The 21,753-nt window shown below is 34.7% G+C and overlaps 1 protein-coding gene across 1 annotated transcript; it reads right to left on the bottom strand.

Moving 5' to 3' along the window:
• Positions 1–521: 521 nt before the first annotated feature.
• On the bottom strand, positions 522–19,945 carry LOC139770163 (short neuropeptide F). The gene is made up of 4 exons (XM_071701926.1): positions 19,792–19,945; positions 11,020–11,127; positions 7,085–7,263; positions 522–1,823 (listed from the first exon to the last, which is right to left on the bottom strand). The coding sequence occupies exons 2-4, from the start codon at positions 11,105–11,107 to the stop codon at positions 1,761–1,763; spliced, it is 330 nt and encodes a 109-aa protein (XP_071558027.1). The 5' UTR covers positions 11,108–11,127; positions 19,792–19,945; the 3' UTR covers positions 522–1,760.
• Positions 19,946–21,753: the final 1,808 nt, after the last annotated feature.

Here is a 21,753-nt window from a genome sequence, read left to right as displayed (position 1 = left end):
GACGTTTCTCTCTCTCTTCCTACGAGATGTTTTTCTGGCGTTTATAGCTTTTGAAAATAAAATATCTTGCGGTAGTCTGCGTTTTACGCATTTTACATAATGCATCTAAAAGTAAACGGTCGCCAATTTCTTCTCGCGGAGAAGTTCGTGCGAACTACTCTCCCAGCACTGAAAGTTTTCAATTTCGTTTTTACGAGCTTTTTAATCTATTTGGGAGATAAGAAAATCCTTTTAGCGACATGAATTATAACGTCTCCTCGTTCTTTCCCCATTCTTTCTCCGTTATTTAGATTACTTTCACCAGGAGCGTCAGAACTTTGACTGCGTTGAAGTCTAACTACTATTATTTTATTAAGACAACTAACGCAATTGCGTTGTCAGTAATTCCACTCCGTAAATGATGCATTCACGGATTATATCCACGGATATATCTACGGAAAGTGTTCTATCGTAGGATTTACATGGGAGATCAAAAATCTTGTAGAACACATTTGCTGTAGAGGAATAAATGTGACACAGTGTTACATAATAATTTATTTTTAATTTTGCAAATTGACATATCGAGACATATTTGAGACGCGACCCTCTTTCTGTGGCGAATAATAATAATATTCATAAATAGTTCGCATTTTGGACCAAAGTTTTGCGATCGATCCCCATTACGCGTGAAATGTTTAAATCGTTATAGTTTTTGCTATATGTATACGCCATAGATAATGCAGATCTTTTTATAATACAATGATCATATTATTTGGCACATTTATCGTAAGACTACGCCTATTAATCGATTGATGGACCAACAGGCCAGCTTTTGAAAATTATACGACGCTCCAGAATTACCAAATAATCTTGCAGATCAAATTTACGACAAATTCCTCGTTTTTTTTTTCCAAAGGAATATTCAGTGAAAAATCTAATTATAAAATTATTTATTATAAATTAAAAAAAGAGAGAGAAATAATAAAATGCTGTACATTAATCAAATTAAATACATTTGAGGGAAGTTGCTAGCCAAGATATTAAATGTCGACAATTAAAAAGTAACGTTTTTATTTTTTCCGAAGAAAATCAAATTCGTCACTTCTCGATCCGTCGTTAATAAATTACCCGGAAAATCTGGGACACTCGATATACATTAGCGCATAGAGCGCCAAGTAGTTTCTACATATCTGTGCCGATGCGCACTATTAAAAGAAGAAAAAAATTACGTTTGTAGTGATCGAAGTATTTAGATTGTTATCCCACATCGAATGTATGAAGGACTTAGGCCAAGTGTCCTTTTATAGCGCTGCCACTAATTAACGGAGACAACAAGGTAGAATGGCGGGCGCAATTGTACAGAAAAGATTTTATAGAACGTGTTTCTCTTAAATTGAACAGTATCATGAATCCCATAAAATCACGTATAAAGCGAAAGGAATTGATTGCCGTACGAAAATAAAACTGTCGTTCTAGGAACGCGTCGCTCAGGATTAACGCGTGCGCAAATAAAACGTGCAAACAATAATGAACTCGACTTCTCTTCACGCCGATCAACCAATCGGCCGATTACGCAGATCATGAATTCTCACTGCTTCGTTTTTTTTCTTTTTTTTTTTTTAAAGAGTAAGAGACGTGAGAATTTCGAGGATGCCCCCCGCTGGCCTGGGAAGCGCGCGCGCGGGACAGTAAGGTATGCGATGACGATGAATTATACGTAATTTATATTGTACAAGAGAGGGTTGTCGCGCATTTTCATCAGCTTGGATCAGCTCCGCCGATTAATTGTTGTCCTCGTATCCCGCCGCAGCCGCTGCAGTCAGGGGTCTCGGCAGAGCTCCCGCCTGTAACACACCGCGAAAGGACGCTAATTACTTAATTGCTCGTGAAATTCTAGTTAATTGCGCGTAGTACTGCGATTCGTTTGCCGTGCCCGAGCCCGAGTAAATTGAAGCTGAAGGGAATATATTCGAAGCATGTCTGGTGCATGACGATGCATGGATAAAACATAAAAGCGAGACATCAAGATAAAGTGTAAAGAATGAGATATTGAATTCAAAATGTAATATTGTCGATGAGTATAATATGCAATGCGATCATAATACTAATTTATATCCGTTTCTACCAATGTAGATTAACTTTAATCTCGATTTGAATTATTTCTTTTTTCTAGTCCTATGAATTAGAAAAAAGATGAAAAGTAAGTTAAACCGAGATTAAAGTTAATCTACATTAATAGAAATGGATATTAGTGATATAAAACAAAATGATAAACTATGTTGACCAAATCTATATACGTGTGCTCGATTAGGAATAGATCGAGATAATTAAATGTACAATCAAAATTAGAGAAAATGCCATTTACGGCCCGGGCTAGATCTTGGTAGTCTAATAATAATGTGTGAATTTTGTATATATTTTTCCAAACGTAGTAAACTGCGTAATTTTTTTATCGGTCTTTAAAACACAGCTCTTTGTTGAAACAGTAAATCCACTTAAGTCGATAATCGATTTAACTTTTGATGAACTAATAAGCTTTTTTTTTATTAAAATCACTGTAAACAATTTATTGCGAAAAAGGGTGATATTCAACCTGAACCTTTCTACAATCTGTGACGGATCATACTCAAGCGTAATTTGGGGAAGCTTGCCGATTAGAGAAAAGAAAAGCTCCTTGATGAGAATAATACTTAATACGATCTTATCAGGAAAGAAATTGCGCAGCGTGATTGAATAGGAAAATGTAGTCCAATTCTCGTTAGGGAAACTGTTCTTCTTCATCGTTATAATCTACTTAATTCCCGTGAGTTGTATTACAATGTAAACACGCTATTCTCGATTCCAGGCACGAGGCACACTTTGTCCCACATAACAAAAAATCTCCATAGGATTATCTGATTTGATCCAAACTAAAAAGTCATCCGTAGGACTACGTAAGAATATCCCATGTAACATTAGATAGGATTTAGAAACATCCAGTCGATATTGTTGGGATGCGTTATGTAATTATATCCATTGTTGGATATCTTATAAGCGGACAAACAGACATCCTCGGTACATCTTAAGTATATCCTCAGGTTTTACGCGGATACACCCTGGATATCAGAAAATCTCTCGAGATTGCTATGTGGGGTGTGTCATACACGTTACGAAATGTTATTATTATTAACCACGTCATTTCGTACGTACATGACACGTAAGTGCGACGGATATTGAAAAGAGAAGTGGGCTCTCTCTCTCTCTCTCTCTCTCTCTCTCTCTCTCTCTCTCTCTCTCTCTCTCTCTCTCTCTCTCTCCCTCGCGAATTATGCCCACGTGCTGTTCGAATCGCTGACAGATCGATATCGCCGCCGGCGTGGTTTCGCTAATACAGATAAGAATTTCAGTAATGCGTCACATCACTCTCGGGAATTTGTACTCGTCGCACATCCGCCGTCGTGATTGCGAAGGCACACATTACAAGTTTGCGGTATCACGCCCTCGTACCACGGCCAAGAACTTTTTACATAGAGGGAGGAAGGAGCGGGATAATTGTCAAATGCGGTGGAATGAGAAGTTTTCCCCCTCGTGACAGCCAAACGCGTGAACTCCGTCGGGAAGCAAAGTCTAGTCACTCGTCTCTTCGTGTCGTTGGGGGAGAAATTAGTTTTATTGAATTATTACGGTCATTTGTAATTTGCTACGCGGGATATCTATTTGCCCGCGCGATTCTCTTCGTCTCTGGCCACCACTTTTAGCCGCAAGTCGCTAAAGACGGGGACGAAATATTGCCCTATTAAGTATATAGAACGGATAACCGAGAGTCTTATATATAAAAGAAAGAGATTTCGATCGGATGAGATTTATTTGGAAATTAACTGTGAGTCGCGCAGTTATATCCCCCGTGTGGCACAAATAAATATATGGAATAAATATTCGCGGAATATAAATTTGTTCCTCTACCACAACATTAAATATATATCAGTGAATGTTGTGATACTGAATGATATTTAAGACCATTAAATATCACATGATATTATGATAATGTCAGTCTGATATTTACTGGTGGACAGATACTGATGATATTTAATATCATTAAATATATATCAGTATATCCATCAACATCAAAAATGTCAGATTAAATATCAGATTAACATTATAATTTCTCAACATCGCTCGAGAGAAGATAAATGTTGATTCTCCACGACTTTTCCACGATACAATCGAACACGAAGCTTTCTTTGTCGTATCATTGAGAAAAAACGTTCTTCAATGTACAGACGTGACAATATATTGCTGTTAAAAAGGTCGTACGCTTCGTCGAGCGCATAATGCCGTTCAGCCGGGTTTTTGAAGATGAAAATTTCGTATCTGTTCTTTCCCCGATATATTACTAGGCGTGCGTACTGAAAGTTATGAACGGGGGCACATACCTTCGTAATGTCTCACATAATGTTCGCGTTGTACACACGTCTTCGCATAATTTCTGAGCGTAACATAGTAAAAATTGAAATCGAAATAGAAAAAGTATAAAATTGATTTATTAAAATTCACATTCTTTGAATCACGGATCTTTACGAGGTGAAATTGCATTCCTTATACATGTGATAAAAGCAGGCGAAACACGCCTATTTTCAGGGAACGTATACGCCTGCGTACGTCGTACAGAATGTTTGCTCATTTCCTACATTAAAGTACTACGACGAAATGAATTTTTTTCATTGGATATTTGCCTTGGCATTTTATTAAAAGAGAAATGAATTAATTTACATGTGAGGGTGCAGAACGCGCGCGGGCGTTTCCCGTAATTTCTTTTATATATCAGCTCTCTTTGAACGGGTTCGGTGAATTTGGAATATCCTGGCACGTGGGCGTTATTATATGGACAATTAGTGTTTTATGAATGCTATAAAATATATATAAGTATTAAAAGATGAATTCTGTTGAAACGGATGCCGAGATACTTCAATTTTCCAGGGAGAATTAAAAACATATGCACAGAACACGTTTTTGCGCTGAACACGTTTTTGCGCAGATACAAAAATATCTTGTAAAATTTATCGTAGAGGAACGTTAATAGTTAGTAAAAACCTGTTGAAATCATAAAGTGATAACGAAATAAAGATGCTGTATATAGAAAAATAACATTATAAGATAATTGAATAAAGAGCGGCGAATCTGCACAATACTTTCATGTATTTTCAGGCAATTTACGGTAATTTTCATATGGTGTATACGAAGTCAATTTCATGTACAGAATAATATTTTCCACCCACAGCAATTAAATTCTGTGATTCAAGTCTCTTCATTAACGTTTTAATACGCCAAATACTCATTAAACGGACATTTTTCTTACTTTTTCTAATTACCATATTATAATCTCTATCCCTGTTGTCCTGCGAGACAACCGGCATGCACGACGCGGCCACACTTCAGTTCGCAAGAGCTGCGTCACTCTCACTAATTACGAGAAAATTAATCTCCCAGGGAATACCTACCGCATTAAGAATAGAATGCAAAGGGGACTCAAAAAGCATTATGAATTAAACTGTGCACATTTCAGAAACAGAAGTAATTCATGCAAAACAAGGATATCCATTTCGAAGAGAATTCAATTTCGAAGAGCTGACACGAAAATGTACTAAACACGCACATTACGAGAAATTATAAAAATTCTTTTAATTCTGTATCTTATAGCATCGCCTCTTTTTGTAATCGCGGTCGCGCGTATCGCGCTTAATATAAAAATTTCTTTCTTACTGCGTGAGCTATAATTTCAAAACGCATATGAAATAAAAGACGATGTCAAAAATAGTAAATACGTAGGACAGAGAATTGTATAATATACTATAATTAATTCATTTTAATCAGTTTAATGTTGGAGATGATTCGAATTCGTAATAAATTGCGCGAATCCGTCAGCTCATTAATTAGTCAACTCAAATAAATCGCTGAAATAATCAAATAACAAATGACTTGCAAATTAATACTGGCCATTATATTGGTCATTTAGTTAAATAAAACTTGCGCGAATAGTTCAACGGTAAATTAGAATAGAGGCAACGAAAAAGAGAGTCGTTTTATAAGACATATTACCAAAATTACTAAGCTACTTTGGAGCTAAGACCTAAATGTGGAGTAGCCTTTCTTGTCGTCTGCATAATACAAAACACAATATGTTTTACCGTGCACTATATCGCAACATCCGAGCTCGCATATCATAAAATATATTAGAGATAGAAAAAACCTACGATAAGACATCTTGACTTTGTCATGTAAAGCATTTATATCTCTATCGTGTTGTATACATTTCAAAATTTAAACTTATTTCACGTTTAAAAATAAACAAAAAAATACTCAGAATTATTTTTTGTAGATAAAAATCTCCTCTTTTTTAATAATGTCTTAGGCTGATATTTCATGAGTCGTACGATAAATTTTTCAAGCAAGTTAATTGACTACAGGATAAAGAAGTTTTCGAGTTTCTAGATATCTTCTATCTTGTAGCCAATCAGTACGCCCGACAAACCTTGTCGTACAACACATTAATTATCAACCTTAAGTTCATTTTAGACACTCCATAAATTTGCATCAGATTACAGAAAATAGAATTCCATTGATATTAAAATTATCAAATTTATAATTATAATATAATTTTATATACCATTTTAATCCGTGTGTATTTTAATATATATTTTAATGTATGTGTACTTTTAATCCTTCAAATACCTTTTGTATTACACGAGGTGCGTAAAATTATGAACAGAATTATATCCCGACACGAATTAGTGTTTAAAGTGGGCTTTTCTGCTTTTCACGCTTCTGGAAATATATAACCTTGAAATAAAATCAATCCATAATTGATTAATGCAAAAATAACATCTATCTATAATTTTGCGTTATACATGATATCTAGTTCATATTTCTGGCAATATTATCTAATTAAACATATCCAAAATGTTTCGTTAACATAACGTATATATTAAATATAATAAAATAAATTTCATATTTTACGATTTTTTGTGTTTTCTCTAAGGGTTTACCTCGAAGACATCTAGAAATTACGTCGATATATTGTCAATGCAAAAATAAAAGCAAATACAGCAAAAATATAGTGAAAACTTACGGAGAGGTGCGGTCCAGAACGACCGAATCGAAGACGTAGCGACGGCGATCGCTGCGACTTCCGGATCATCAGATGCTCCAACGGGATGCCGCCGAAGCCATTGTCGAGCGCGTTGCGTTGCAGCAGGAGCCTGTACAGCTCGTGGATGTTCTCCGCTGGCACTTTCTCCGCCATTTCTTCTGTAGATATAAACATGTAGATTCGTATATAACTGCGGCGCGTGTGTGTGTGTATGTACGAGACTATTTCGATATTCCGTGACATCGGAAAACAGGGAATGGCAGGAAGGTTTTTTAACATTACTTTTTGTTTTACGCGTATTGATCGATTCAACGCTGCGGGCAAATCCTTTCATGAAACTTTAAACAGCTGCTGTCAATATTAACGATTCCTATTGCCAGCAAATCTTCGAATAATCATCAAAGTTTTTGCTCCTGCTATAAAAGCGCCAACGAGCCATCCATCAGTTTAAATCTTTAAATTTAAATCTTGGGAATTAACGGCTGAAAGCGTCAATATAGGACCTGCTGTTATAACATCGACAAGTTTCCGATCGATATCTGTCGTCCGCGTTATCTTACGACGCGGACGAGAAACAATATCTTTCATCGTTGCTAAAAAGCGTCTGACCTTCGGGATGTGTGCCAAAGCGCAACCCCCTTTCGCGGTTACACGTGTGTCGCGTCTTTCTTTCGAAAGAATGTAAATCAGGCGCGTCTAGTTTTACGGGAAAATAGAGAGAGAAAGAGAGAGAGAGAGAGAGAGAGAGAGAGAGAGAGAGAGAGAGAGAGAGAGAGAGAGAGAGAGAGAGAGAGAGAGAGAGAGAGAGAGAGAGAGAGAGAGAGTATGACGCTTTACAAGAACGTTCGTTTTATGCGGCATTAAACCGCTTTACGATAAGTAGCGTTCTTCGTATGGGCGCGTAGGGTCATACGAATTGGTGGTCGTTTATACGGTTACTATCGTACGTAACTCCCGTTATAACGATTATTCACTTTTATTCATCCGCATAGGTTGTCCTATAAAAAAACAGAAAAAAATACATATATTCTATCGACGATGCCGACGTTATCTGACATGTCGTTTATCATATACATATGTATATTTATATCTCGACGTGTAAGTATTCAGAATTATTAACGCTGTTTTCGTATCGGTATCATTTTTTTTAAAAAACGAAGACACGCAGATACTACATTGTATTTCTACAAAATTTATAGATAGCAGATGTTTTTCGAACGTTTTTGAAAACTGTGAACTCAACTATTGTCAGTCATAAAGCGCAGGACTATATTTTGCACCTACCCTTTTGTTTACATGAAATATATTGAAAAAAGTTTTACTTTTATTATTTATCATTGTAGTTTATTAAAAAATTGAATATTTAAAATAAGGACACGCGTTCTCGAATCACAAGAGAAAATGCATTTAAGTATGATTGGGGATGCGAGAAAAAGAATTTGAAACGAATGCTACATATCTCTTTGATTACTTTCAAAAAATGGTTTGATAAACCTGACCGGTTTACCGGTATAAAGAAATAAAAAAGCGATCTTTATTATTGTAACAAAACAGTAGGTACACCTGTCGACCTTGCAAGAATACATACGATAGAATTTTCCCGCGTGTTTCAATATCCCACAAAGGCAAACAGGCAACCATTTTCCGATTGAATAGACACCTTTCAACTTTATGAAAAACTTGCGTGGTAAAATTCGAGGACGTGCGATGATGTGAAACATGTTGGTGCGGTTTTTTTTATTCAAAACCGCAGCTCGTGCACAATCGATCGGATAAACCTAGTTTCTTGCAAAAAAATCGTAAAGTACGAGAAATATTGCAACTGCGCGGTGTTTTGACCTTTACCGAACGCAAATTACTTGTTCTGTCAGAAAAACAAAATTAAGGGAACGCGATTTTGAACGTAGACGGGGTTATCCGATGCACCTGTTGACTATCAAAACGTGCTGTATCGCCTTTAATTGCGTTATAATAACGGATAATGTTGTATAAAATTTTACTATCTCCATGAAGCTGAATCGCTTGCTTCGCTAATAGCTTTCCTAACACGCCTGTGCAGTTTCAGACGATTTGATAAATAATACGTCGAAATTACGAGGACATTCCGTCGCGAGAAGGAAGATTGATACTTTCACTGAGGGAAAAAAAATGACTGAAATGTATATACGAACTACAGCAAGTGGAGCTGACATCGATGTTTGTGACGCTCGACTGGACGCTTTTGCGGTCTGTGGGAAGACCACGTACTGAAATTCGTTCGTGCACGAGTGGAACGTATTGATGAAACGCTTATGGCAAAAGGACCCTAACGGATAACTCGCCTGAAACAGCGATGTTGCGACGAGGTCATTTTCGCACTATTCGGAAAGAGAGAGAAGGACAGACCGTACGATAGAACGTGGCCCTTTTACGAGCTTAGATTATTGAATGGAGAGATATTTGACCGATCGCACGCGCGATTAGGGACAGCGATAAAAGTGATTACGTAGAACGATCAATATAATCGGATCGGATTTACAAAGCCTATGCCTTGCGGTGAAAATGTTACATACTCCCCAATCATCCTGGATCAACTGCGTCTCGTATCGAGCGCCGTAATTATTCATTTATCGTAATAATAGAAATTATCTTCATTAGCTGATGAAAGAATATTCGTGAATGTCGACTCTGTATTTAAAAATAATGTTCTAGTTTTTGTAAATACAGTGAAAGTTTCCTCTACGTAGTCAGAATTATTTAGACTTTGTTTCTTTTTCTGAGACACGTTCATTTCCCGAACTTGTTATTTAAATTTTCTTCAAGTAAATTGCTAAATTCATTTATTGCTAATATTGAAAATATTTGTTAATAACATTTCATATTAATTTTTATTAATTTGTGATAAAAGTAATAAAACTCTCTATGACAAATTTGAAATGAAATTCTTTTCTATCTTATTATTATTCTTATTAAGAAAAAAAAAACAGACTCTCATCCAAAGTCTGTCCAAAATTTTCAACAAAAAGCTTTTCAATCCTGAATCGCTTATAACTCCTGAAACTATTGATATCTGTATTTTAACATTTTATTTCAAAGAAGATTTACTGTATATAGAAAAATTGAATAATCTGTTATTAAAAGTGTGCACGTGAGTTATGGAACATCCCGTGTATATTTTATGAAATAAGAATTACTTTTGAAAATAACGCTAAATAAATTATTCTACAGATACGCGTAGTAATAACACTAATAATCGATGATCACATGAATACAATATAACAGGACGAAACCGTCATATTAACGAGTGCAATGCACGATGGAAGGTTTAATTAGACTTACATTTTTCGCTACGGTCTAGAAGCCGGTGGCTTAATAAGCCATCCTTCGCGATCATTAATTATTATAGTAGGAGACACGCCGGCGACAGAGTCTCGCGTTGATAATGTTGATATACTGCGTATACTATACGGCATTACCAGTAATGGAATACAAAACGTGTTATCATCCCAAGTAAGAGTGAAACTTTAATGAGACTTATAGCGCGAGGGGATAGATCGCGGAAAAAGCGATTTTACGTCGAAAGAACGAGAGGTTCATTATGTATGAATTCGTCAGAATAATGAACTTTGAAGAAGTATTATAAGAAACTTATTGTTATTGTTGTTGTTTTGAAGAAATATATAAGAATATAAGGAGCTTATTTCGAGAACAGTCAAAGTCTAAGAGTTATGCAGTACGTTCAATGCAATATAAATACAAACCTATAACAATGGCAAAGTTTAACAACTTTCCTGAAATTGGATTTACTCCGACTATCAAAAAATAAATATTTGTTTTAAAGAAACTGAGAAATACGCATCATTATTTTACGTATGTTATCCTTTCAAGTAAACAATAAATAATTTGTGGAATAAGAGTGAGATGTGGCAACTTACCTCCGTAATCCATATAATTTTCAGTGGCGTTCACAAGACCGGCTATCACGACGAGAAGAATGAAAGCTGCGCAACGTTTAGCGTACATGGTGCTCTCCTCTGTCTTCACTGCAATCAAGTAAACGATTCTACATGCGATTTAATTCCTCCGGTCGAACTTGCGGACCTAAATGTGTTTTGCTCCGAGCATGTGCGGCCGAGACCGCGCATATGTGCCAAGCGTGTTATCTAATCGGCTTGGCGAAGAACAGTTTTCCTTCTTTCTAAATTTTTTATTACTTTTTATTACATCGCGAGAATAAAAGATTGTCACATCAGTACTTCATCATTCGAACAATGAACATGAGTGCAGGAATGCAACGCAACATAACGCGACGGCAGTTTCACTTCACTAAGGGACTTGCGCTTTGTAGAAGCTTCCACCCCGCTGAAATATATATAACGCCTGTCGCTGATACAATTCCCCCATGCGACGTTTGGGCACCGCGAACGTTTGACGAAAATGAGGGTAGATAAATTCAAGACCACTGTGATAACAATCGAGCCAAGTATGTGTGAGCTTTGCTGTTAAATAACATCACCGGCTGAAGAGACATTGCTTGGAGGCAATACAGCTCTCCGAGCGCTTATAATAATTTTATCATGTAAAATATTTCGCTAAATCATTTTGCGTATCCGTTATAAAGAGCTACCTCTGAACGTAATGCATTACGAGTTGCTTAGTGAATTTAACTCTCTTATTATGCTAAAGTATGCGGGTCAACGTTGTTAACACTGCTAAAACCCAAGTTATTTTATCGTATTTATTTTAAAGTACAGTGGCCTGTTTATACAGATGCTCACAATTAGGCCACTATAATTAAATATATTATTTTTATTAAAAACGATCATCATACACATATAAACTGCTTTGTCGTCAAATATTTAATTTTTAAAAAGTGTATTTCAATTAACGGATTACGTAGCACGATACTTTTGAGTTATTTGTTAAATTCTATTACTTTTCCGTCAATTTAATACATAAAAATAACGAAAATATGAAATTTAATGAAAAAATGCAGTAATCAAAATGACGGAAGATTTAAAATAGTTTACAATTAATAACGATTATGCGAATTATACGTTTCTTCATAATGTCAAGTTCTAAGTGGCGATCGTGACACAGAGAAATGTGCGCTGGTCTAATAAGCTAAAGACCTGAATTCAAACCCGACCAAAATTTCGTCGGCTTTTATTTGATCTTTGACTTCTTAGAACGGGGTAGGTGCAGCAATGGTATCCCGCTACGTGAACCTCCAAATATAGAGATATTCACGGGTAAGTGTTGCACTATTCGTATCCATTCTGAGAAGTGGAGAGATCAAATATAAAAGCCGACGGAACTTTGATAAACTATTTAAAACCTTCCGTCAAAATTGTAATTGATATCAAGTAGACGTTATACTATTTTAATAAGTTGTTATATACGCTGGCCTTATAATGCATTATAGGAACCTTCCTTTCAAATTTCTTTTAACTGAAGTCGAAACATCTACTTGATATCGATTATACTTTTGAAAGTTTTTTTTTATTAATGTAATACCTTCACAGAAAAAAAGGAATATTCTTGATTTGAAAATATCTTTAGTTTCAACGTTGGAAAAGTTGGAAATCTTGAAATGAGATTATATTGCGTTAAACGAAGAAAATTTTCTTGAATGAAGTCATTATATAGTTCAACCAAGAAAAAAAATGTTGAAATAAAAAGTTGAAATTCTTATAAGAAGATTATAGTAATCTTGCGTATATATGAAACAATCTACATCTTCTTATAAGAATATCAACTTTTTATTTCAACATTTTTTTTCTTGGTTGAACTATATAATGACTTCATTCAAGAAAATTTTCTTCGTTTAACGCAATATAATCTCATTTCAAGATTATATATTCTTGCGTATATATGAGTATAAACACTGTTGATTTGACACTTCTTTTTTTTCTGTGTTGTATTTAGCTCGCAGTTAGTCCATTATTCTCTCATATGCCTTGGTAAAAGAACGAATTTAATATTTTAATAATAAAGTAATAGGGGTTAACAAATAACTCAAAAGTATCGTGTTACGTAATCTATTAACTAAATTGACACTTTTAAAAAATTAAATATTTGACGACGAAGCAATTTATACGCTTACGTATGACGATCGTTTTTAATAAAAAGAATATATTTAATCTTGCCTGAATAAATTACTTAATAATCGTAGAAGTGGAAAAGTACTTCGTTTATTGAAAAATTTGTCAAGTTTATAACTGACATCACATTACTTTATAATTTTTTGATCAAAAGTTCAGGAAAATTTTTCATCGTCAGTCCAATATCATTTTATCGACAAAATCTTTTAGCTCATTCGGGAGTGTGAGTCAAAGCGCACCCCTCGATTCTCAAAGGGTCACGTTATCGATATCGTCGAGGTCACAATATTAACGAGCTATATTTCTACATCAGTATCTAGTCAGCTACGTTATTATTTATGTCATGCAACGGCTCAACTGACAAGACAAGAAGCAGGAGGAAAAAGGAAACTATCAACATCGATACCGCGCTTCCTGAATAATTCATTAAATTGTAATTAATTCTACTTAGAAGAGCGGATCGCGTTCGCATCGTGAAGCGACGCATATCCGCGCGCGCGTGCGGATCACGTGTAGAATTAAGTGTGTATGTATAATGTTAATTTTTGGCGCAACATTAAATTGGATGACACGCTTCGCAAGTGTCGCGTGAATGTGACATCTCCATATCGAATTATCATTTCCACGTAATTCGCGTACTACCACAATCTATCATCCGACTCACGATGAGGGTATCCGTGCAGGCAACACGATCTCTGTTCCGAACGGTATATTAATTTAGAAGCACCCCCCATTAACCGAAAGGTTGACTACAAGGCAAGAGGCTTCATCCATGTATAACACCTGTGCCGGCGCGTAATCTGCACCTTTGGCCATCAAACTCAAACATTACACCCATTATACCTTATATCCGTGTTTGCATAATAAACGGTGCCTATTCCAAAACCGAACGAGTCCCTAGCTTCGTGTGTTTTTTTCCCGTGAAAAGATACGACGTTGTCTTCTTCCATTTCCACCTTTAAATATTAATCGCGCGGCAGAAACGCATGTAAACATATTATGCTTTATTTACCAAGGATGAAAATTCCATTAACGCGAATATAACTTTCATTCCCTTGTCGCTGGAAGTTCGTTAAAAACTTTCAGAATATCAACATACGAACGATATTACAGCAACAGCACATCTAAAGGAGAAATTGCACGTGAATTTCTCTGAATAGGAATACAAATTATATTCTAAATAAATCACGCAGCATCAAAACAATATTATTCTTTCTCTATCCATAAGCAGGAGAATCGCAGAAAAATAACAAATATATCGTAGTATACGTTTTATACACATTCTATGTATTATACAGAGTGTACTTACCGTATCACTCGTTAATGGCAGATTCCTGAAATCATTTGGAGACAAAAATTCTAATGCCAAAATGTCAAGGCTGCCAAATTGTCATCCCGACATTCGTCGGTCTTGCGAACAGTGTACAAAGAAATAAAGTGAATAATAATTTCAAATATCTCTATCGAGTTGAGTAAAGTGTGGAAGAGCCGTTTTGACATGCAACGTCCCTGAGTTCGTAAAATTTCGACAAGCACATGAGTGAACTTTAAACCTTCCCCGTTCAAACATTGTAGTAGCCTCGACATTTTGGCATTAGGATCTTTGTCTCCAAATATAATCTCAACAATCTACCATTAACGGATGATACGGTAAGTCTGGTACACCCTGTATATTTATATTATATATCTTATATAATTTTCTTTCTCTTTCTAGACATCAAATAAAATTATTTGTGATTTTATCTAATTAAATTTGAAATATCTATTGAGTAATAAAATAAAGAACATATTTAGAAGTGCAACTTTCAAAAATGCAGACAGCATTATATTTTAAACAGAAAAAAATAAATATTTAAAACAAACAAAAATATACCTATATAACAAATATAACAGACGTTTTCTGAAAATTTAATTCGTTGTATAAAATGTAGTGTCTTTCACATCAAGTATCTCTATTGAATAGATAAGTTTGAAATTTTGTGGCTGGAGAGATATCCGGTACAAGTCGTTATTTATGTCGTGTCCCTGATTGCTGCTGCGTACGATAGAACCCAAGATAGAATCCAATTCGATTCTACGAACGAATTATAGCGTATGATCCGTTGATTACTCACACCGCATTGACCGAGGTAAATTCGTTTAATCGTTTTCGCGTGTTCGATGTTAAACGTACACAAACGCAATACACGCCGATGCGTAATTGCTTTATAAAGCTCACTTTAGACGTTGTATAACTCTCAGAATTTAGGATATAGAATTCAATTTATATCTTCATGTGTCGCATAATACAAAAAACGCGAAGAATCAGAACACAAATATATAAAAATCTATTATATATTAAAATATACGACATATAAAAGTATAAATACAATTTTTCCTAAAACCTGACGCAAACTGACGTAAACTGACGCATAGATAGTCCAAAATTTAATATAAGCATGCGGATATACATAAGCTCGTCCTCGTCATCAGTTTCCTAGATAATACAATGAGTTTTGCATGGTTGTTTCATAAGGTTCCTAAACCTCCTCCATGTAAACAGCGACAAATTCGAAGACAATTTCTTCATCATCTCTAATAACAAACTATTTGCCTCGAAGTTTCTGAGTTAGCGTTGAATCGCTTAGTAATTAAGACTCCAATCAAGATTTCGCTGAAGTATAATTTTCAAAAAGACAAGTTTGTGCGGAGAGCGAACAGTTCGAATAATAATTTCAAATCTTTGAAATACTTTTATTATTAAAAACCTCGCAGGAAAGCATACAAGTATTCTAAGCTAAAACAAATCGTACGATAATACATTGTCGGAACGTCAGAAACTTCTGTTATTACTTTTAACGAATAAAGCATTCCGTTTTCGTGGAGAAAAAAAAGATTAAATCACAATCTGAAAATTCCAAAGCTCCGTAACAGGGGCAGATAATAATAATGTGGAGGAATATTCCATCAGAAATGTCCCGCATTTCTCAGCCTTGGTTAACGGCAATTTACCTGTCGAGCTTTCCAGGGTAATAACTGCCCATCCTTTTACTCGGTACATTCTGCACAGGCTTTTAAAGAACATTAAATAATTTACGCATACCGTTGAGAAGATGGCAAAATTGTATTTTTGCTCACTGACTATTTTTGCCCGTGGCTACTCTTCGCGTCACTTGTAACGTATTTACCTGCCAGCGCTCAAGAAAAATAACTGAATTTGTTGTGTAATCAGTGAATATCAATAATTAAGCAACTAGAGTTACTCTCTCTCTCTCTCCTCTCTCTCTCTCTCTCTCTCTCTCTCTCTCTCTACGAGAGAAAGGAATTCGCTTATTACAACTCCGTCGACGTCCAGCCTCCACGTAACAATATACATAATTATCTTTTGCGCTAATTAGTTATTAGCGAGACGTTTCAATAAACGAGCAGTGGCGAAAAGCACAGTTCGTTGCGCAATGATGTGAGTGATGGGACATTGTAACCGAGTATCGATTTTGGATACCGCTCCTTTCGTGTAAGTACGTTTTAAAAGCTGCTCTTCAAGGTGTCTCGAGGAAATTTTCATTTGCGCGATAAGTTACCTCCGTACGAATCCCGATTTTATTTCCTCCACAATTGCTTATTGTTCTGTAATCCCAGATGACTTTGATTACATCACGTACACGTGTGAAACGTACAATGAACGGGGGGTAACGTTTGAATTAAATGAATTTTAGTCGCACAATGGCACCGGTATTTAATGCAGTGGATGTATTACACCCACGCATTTCCACTCGAGAAGTTTGACAAAATGTGGACGCGCACTGCAGAAAGCTTCTGGGAAAAGCGGATTTAAAAATATGCAACTTGTTAATTTACGAATAAATCGTATATGTCCAAGTTCAGTTCACATGCTAGCACATACACGTTAAATCTTCTACGGTAAAATTTATAATCTACATAATCATACGACAGAAAGTAATAAGGCGTACGCTGAAATTAACATTTCAAATAATTATGTGAAAAAAGCATTTGCTTCAATATATAAAGCATAAAAAAATAATACATAAAAAATGAAAATATATGCAGAAAACCGTCATAATTTGTTAAAATGGTAAGAGCAACGTTAATGCAGATAACAAAATTAAAAGAAAAAAAACTTTGTAATTTGAAAATATCTAAGAGATATTTAAGTTTTTATAATTTTTCAAGATTTATGTTATGAGTTATATGTGATTGGGGTAGGTATAGAAAGTTCAAATACCTAATTTGATTAAACTCTATATAATTAATTGCTTTTACTCGATTTTATTTCTGCATATAATGTCCGAGAAAATGTGACTAAGTCTTTCTATTTAAAGCGCAAACAAATCACGTTGAATAAACAATTACCGTTATTGTCATACACAACGGTGATGTGCATATAACGTGAAACTTTAAGCGCAAAACACAAATCAGCAATAACAATGCATAGTCATATTAAATATGTAACATGTATAATGTACAATATATAAGCTGAAAACAATTACAGGTTTTTAATCAAACTGTTCTAGAATTCGTAAATATACCGGTTATGTAAGCCCATATAATCCAGCTACAAAATATCAATCTTTCTTTGTCCTCTGTTTTATATCTTTGACCTACGTTAGTAATTTATCACCCATTACATCGCGATAAAAAAAATAGTAATGACCACGCCGCCAGATATTTTCAATGGATTACGTATATCATAATCATAAAGACAGCATACTCAATTTTTATGAGAAATACAAAAGCGCCTTTTGTTTAAATTTCCATTGATTGAATGTGTACACGTTATAGTTACGCATCTAAATTTTTTCCAGTTGCTAGTTTTACAAAAAAATAAGAAAAAAGTTACGGTATCTGAACAAAAATCTAATTCTCACGTAATGTTTCACTAATATCTTTTTATTAATATTCTTTACCATGCTCATAGGTTTTTAAATTTTTTGTCTCTTCAAGTTGTCATTTATAATCTACATAATTTTTCGCATGTTTTAAGAGTAAAATAAATATCTATATTGTTTATATTTTATAATATTTTATAATTTTATAATTTTATAATTGTAAAATAAACTTTTTCAAACTAACTCATATCTTTCAACATATGAATATATATTATAATTAACGTATAAATATACCTAAATATTTATATATTACATAATTATTTAAAATGTGCAAAATTAAATTACACTAGAAAATTTAAATTTAAATTGCTTATCGATCTTGAATGATTATATGTTATCTAATCATGTAGAAAAATGATACGATTCGATCTACAGAATGCGATGCATAGTTTCTCTCAATAGTTATTTTTGCGACGTACGTCGTAATTCTTCAACTTGTTTAATGGGATTAAAACGTATGTGAAATGCATTCATACTAATTAATAAATATGATAGATCGTGTTTTTTATACCTGACATATTTCTCATCGAGAAATATAACTCGAAAATAAAGATTAATTAAACTGCAGAAAACTAGTTTGTTTTCAACTATTTGTAATTGGTTGCGTTGTTATCATTTTAATTAATACAGACATCTGATTTTAATACTAAATGGAATGCATTAATCGATACCATTTTTTATAAGATCAAATAATTTGTAAATATCATTAAAACAAAGACAAATAAGAAAATAATAAAAAGCAATGAAACGCGAAAAGAGAAAATGTATTACAAATTAATCTATTGTATTACAATTTTTTAGTCAAATTTGGTTCATCAAAATGTTCTTAAGTGATTTATAAGATTTAAAAAAGCTATAATCAGAATTTAAAAAACGAGAAGAATTTTTAAGCTTATACTTTAAAATCTGTAATTCGTGTCAGAATAAAATTCTGTTTGAGATTTTATGTGCCGCGTAATTAAGAAACGCATGAAAAATCAGAATACAACGTATATAAAATATATCAAAATATACATTAAAATATATAACAATGTGTATTAAAATACACACATATATGAAAATACACGATAAAATTATAGGTAAATAGAATTCTATTCCGAAATGTATTCTGATACGAATTGTAAATTGTTCACGTGGCGTGTTAGTTATGGTAAAATTTTGTCATAATTAAAATCACAAATATTATGAGAAATGACAAAAGATGATCTCTCATTTATTACAATGGAATTATAAAAAATAATATGGAAAGTAACATGAGAGCATCGATAGACTCGAGCTCATTATTCATAACAATTCTTTTTAATGCTCATTGATTATACGAGGAATATTATTAACAAATGTAACGACTATTACTGTTATTACAGATATAACGAATTCTTATACTGTAGTGGAAAATTCTGATAAAAGATTCGTAATATCACTTTACAAAATCAGAAACACTAAAATAAAATACTTTTGGACTTTTCTTCCACAATTAAAACGCAAAATATATGTCATTTCAATAATAAATCAAAAAATGAAAATCCAGTTAATTACAACACAATTTTATACCATTTTCAAAACAAATTGCAGAGAAACGCAACTTTCACGTAGGACACGTAGGACTTGAAAATTGCAGAACGCGCGGATATCTTATCAGAAAAAAGAAAGAAACGAAAAGGAGGATAAGGGCGACACAAACATGCATAGTGTACAAAAAACAAATCGTCGAACTCACCGGGTTCGAATTCTTGAGCGTTAGTCTCAGATGACGAGAGACGAGCGGGGATTGAGTGGCTCGCACGTTACGGCGGTAATGATGCGAAGTGTGGCGATACCGAAGGACCCTTTATATATATGGGAAGCCGCCGTGCTTTCGACGGGGGGATGAAAGAGAGACGGGGAGAGAATGAGAGAAAGAGAAAGAGAGAGGGTGGGCGCACAGGTGGCCGCTCGAAAGCGGCCACGCGGTCACGGGGCGCAAGCGTCCTCTTCTTGCCCTGCCTCGTTCATCCCTCCAACTTCGCTCACCCCCGTCGCGCGACGAGGTGACAAAGAGGTGGAAGGACTTACTCTCTCTCTCTTTCTCTCACGCGGTCTCTCGCGCGCGAATTCTCTTTTCCGGAAATGTTTTCATTAAGAAATTGTTTCTCGACGGCGAGTCGCGAACGGGGTGACGTATAACTTGATCTCGATGACGCTCGGCGGGATAGCTTCACGATCAGCTTGTTAATATCGATATTTAAGATGTCTGGGGAGATGTATGTGTGAAAAAGTTGAAGAATGAGACAGAGAAGGTTCAGAAATTTTTACGATCAGAGAGAGGCGTATCGATTTTTTAAAGGTCACGTTTCGTTTACTCGATCGTGGAACACAACGCAATAATGTATTTTTAAAATGTGATGTATTTGCCATTCTTTAAAAAATATCTGGTGCAAATAACTTTGTGTTTTCCGTAATTAAGATATATAAAATATTCTACGGTTGGTTCCCGCTGATTTCTGAGAGAAATATTCTATGCATTAATATTCTTTTCTTGTATGACGTCATAGAGAGCGTAATTATATTCAAAAAGTTACGTTTGCTTTTTACATTTAATTTTATCTAGAAATAATTGTTTCTAGAAGGAATAAAAGGTTAAAGGCGTCTCTTTTACGTTCCGGGAAAATTCTGATTCGGTTTTCAATCGCATTACTGGCGCATCTCTGAATCTAATTGTACTTCGCGCATTTAGACCATTCACAAATCACACGAAAAGATGAACCCGGGACTAGTTTTTAAAATTGAAATAACAAGAGGCGCTGTTTTCATAAATCTCCATTAAATCGCGTCGCGGCGATTTTTCACGCGCGACATCGCAGTATTATTGTAAGGTCATACATTTGAAAACATTTCAAAAAAAATTTTGCCACATTGGGAAGCGGGACGGAGAGACTCACAGTCGTTTGTTTTATTACGCGTGTGATCCTGATGATCCCTACAAGAGAGGGCCATCTTCATTAAGGACTCCGACGGCTCCGTGTATCGCGGCTGCCGCCAGACAGTAACGCGCGGGAGGGTGGTTTTTATCTTAACGAGATTGACCGCGACGTGTAACATGTTTCCTCTCTTTCTCATTTTCTTTTTTGATTTTGTGCCGTACGAATCTTACTTGGCGGTGTGAGAATCAATGTTTCGTCTAACTAAGGGATGAAATGAGTTCTCGCGCCTTTGAGGCGCCAGACTTGTGTCGCGAACAGGCGTCGAAACGAAGTAGATATTTCCGCGGAAAATTTCACGTACGCGGACTTTTAAATTTTCGGACACCGAATTGATCTATCTACTTCTCTCATTGATAAATCAAGCAATATAGATTGTATGTTTTTTTTTAATATTTTATCATAAAAATTGTGAATGTGTCAACATACGAACTTGAACTACCAAATGATATTTTAGGAACAGATGCTTTTTAAGTAATACATTTTGGTAGTTTTATTTCTTAGAGAAAATTTGTAAATAAACCATTTTTGACGCAATTAGTGTTATCGTAAAGCCACATATTTTTAAATTATCTTAAATTAAAATATTAAGTTTTTAAATTAAAATATTAAATTTTAATTAAAACAGCATAAAAGTAAAGTTAAATTTAAAATTAATAAAATAATTCAATTTTGGTAAATTTCTTAATGTTTTATCAAATTTAATTCCAGAAATCTTCCAA

This window comes from Temnothorax nylanderi, unplaced genomic scaffold, assembly GCF_030848795.1.
Source record: "Temnothorax nylanderi isolate EJ_2023f unplaced genomic scaffold, tnyl_v1.0 TNYL_tig0027_pilon, whole genome shotgun sequence".
Lineage (NCBI taxonomy): Eukaryota > Metazoa > Arthropoda > Insecta > Hymenoptera > Formicidae > Temnothorax > Temnothorax nylanderi.
The sequence above is the reverse complement of the archived record's forward strand: the minus strand, read 5'-3'. Positions and strand labels throughout refer to the sequence as shown.

Excerpts from the sequence above, each read along its gene's own strand:
- LOC139770163 (XM_071701926.1), bottom strand. The coding sequence starts at position 11,107 with ATGTACGCTAAACGTTGCGCAGCTTTCATTCTTCTCGTCGTGATAGCC. Across the intron at positions 7,264-11,019 it reads AAATTATATGGATTACGGAG|AAGAAATGGCGGAGAAAGTG; the intron begins GTAAGTTGCCAC and ends TTATATCTACAG. Across the intron at positions 1,824-7,084 it reads GTTCTGGACCGCACCTCTCC|GCGGGAGCTCTGCCGAGACC; the intron begins GTAAGTTTTCAC and ends GGTGTGTTACAG.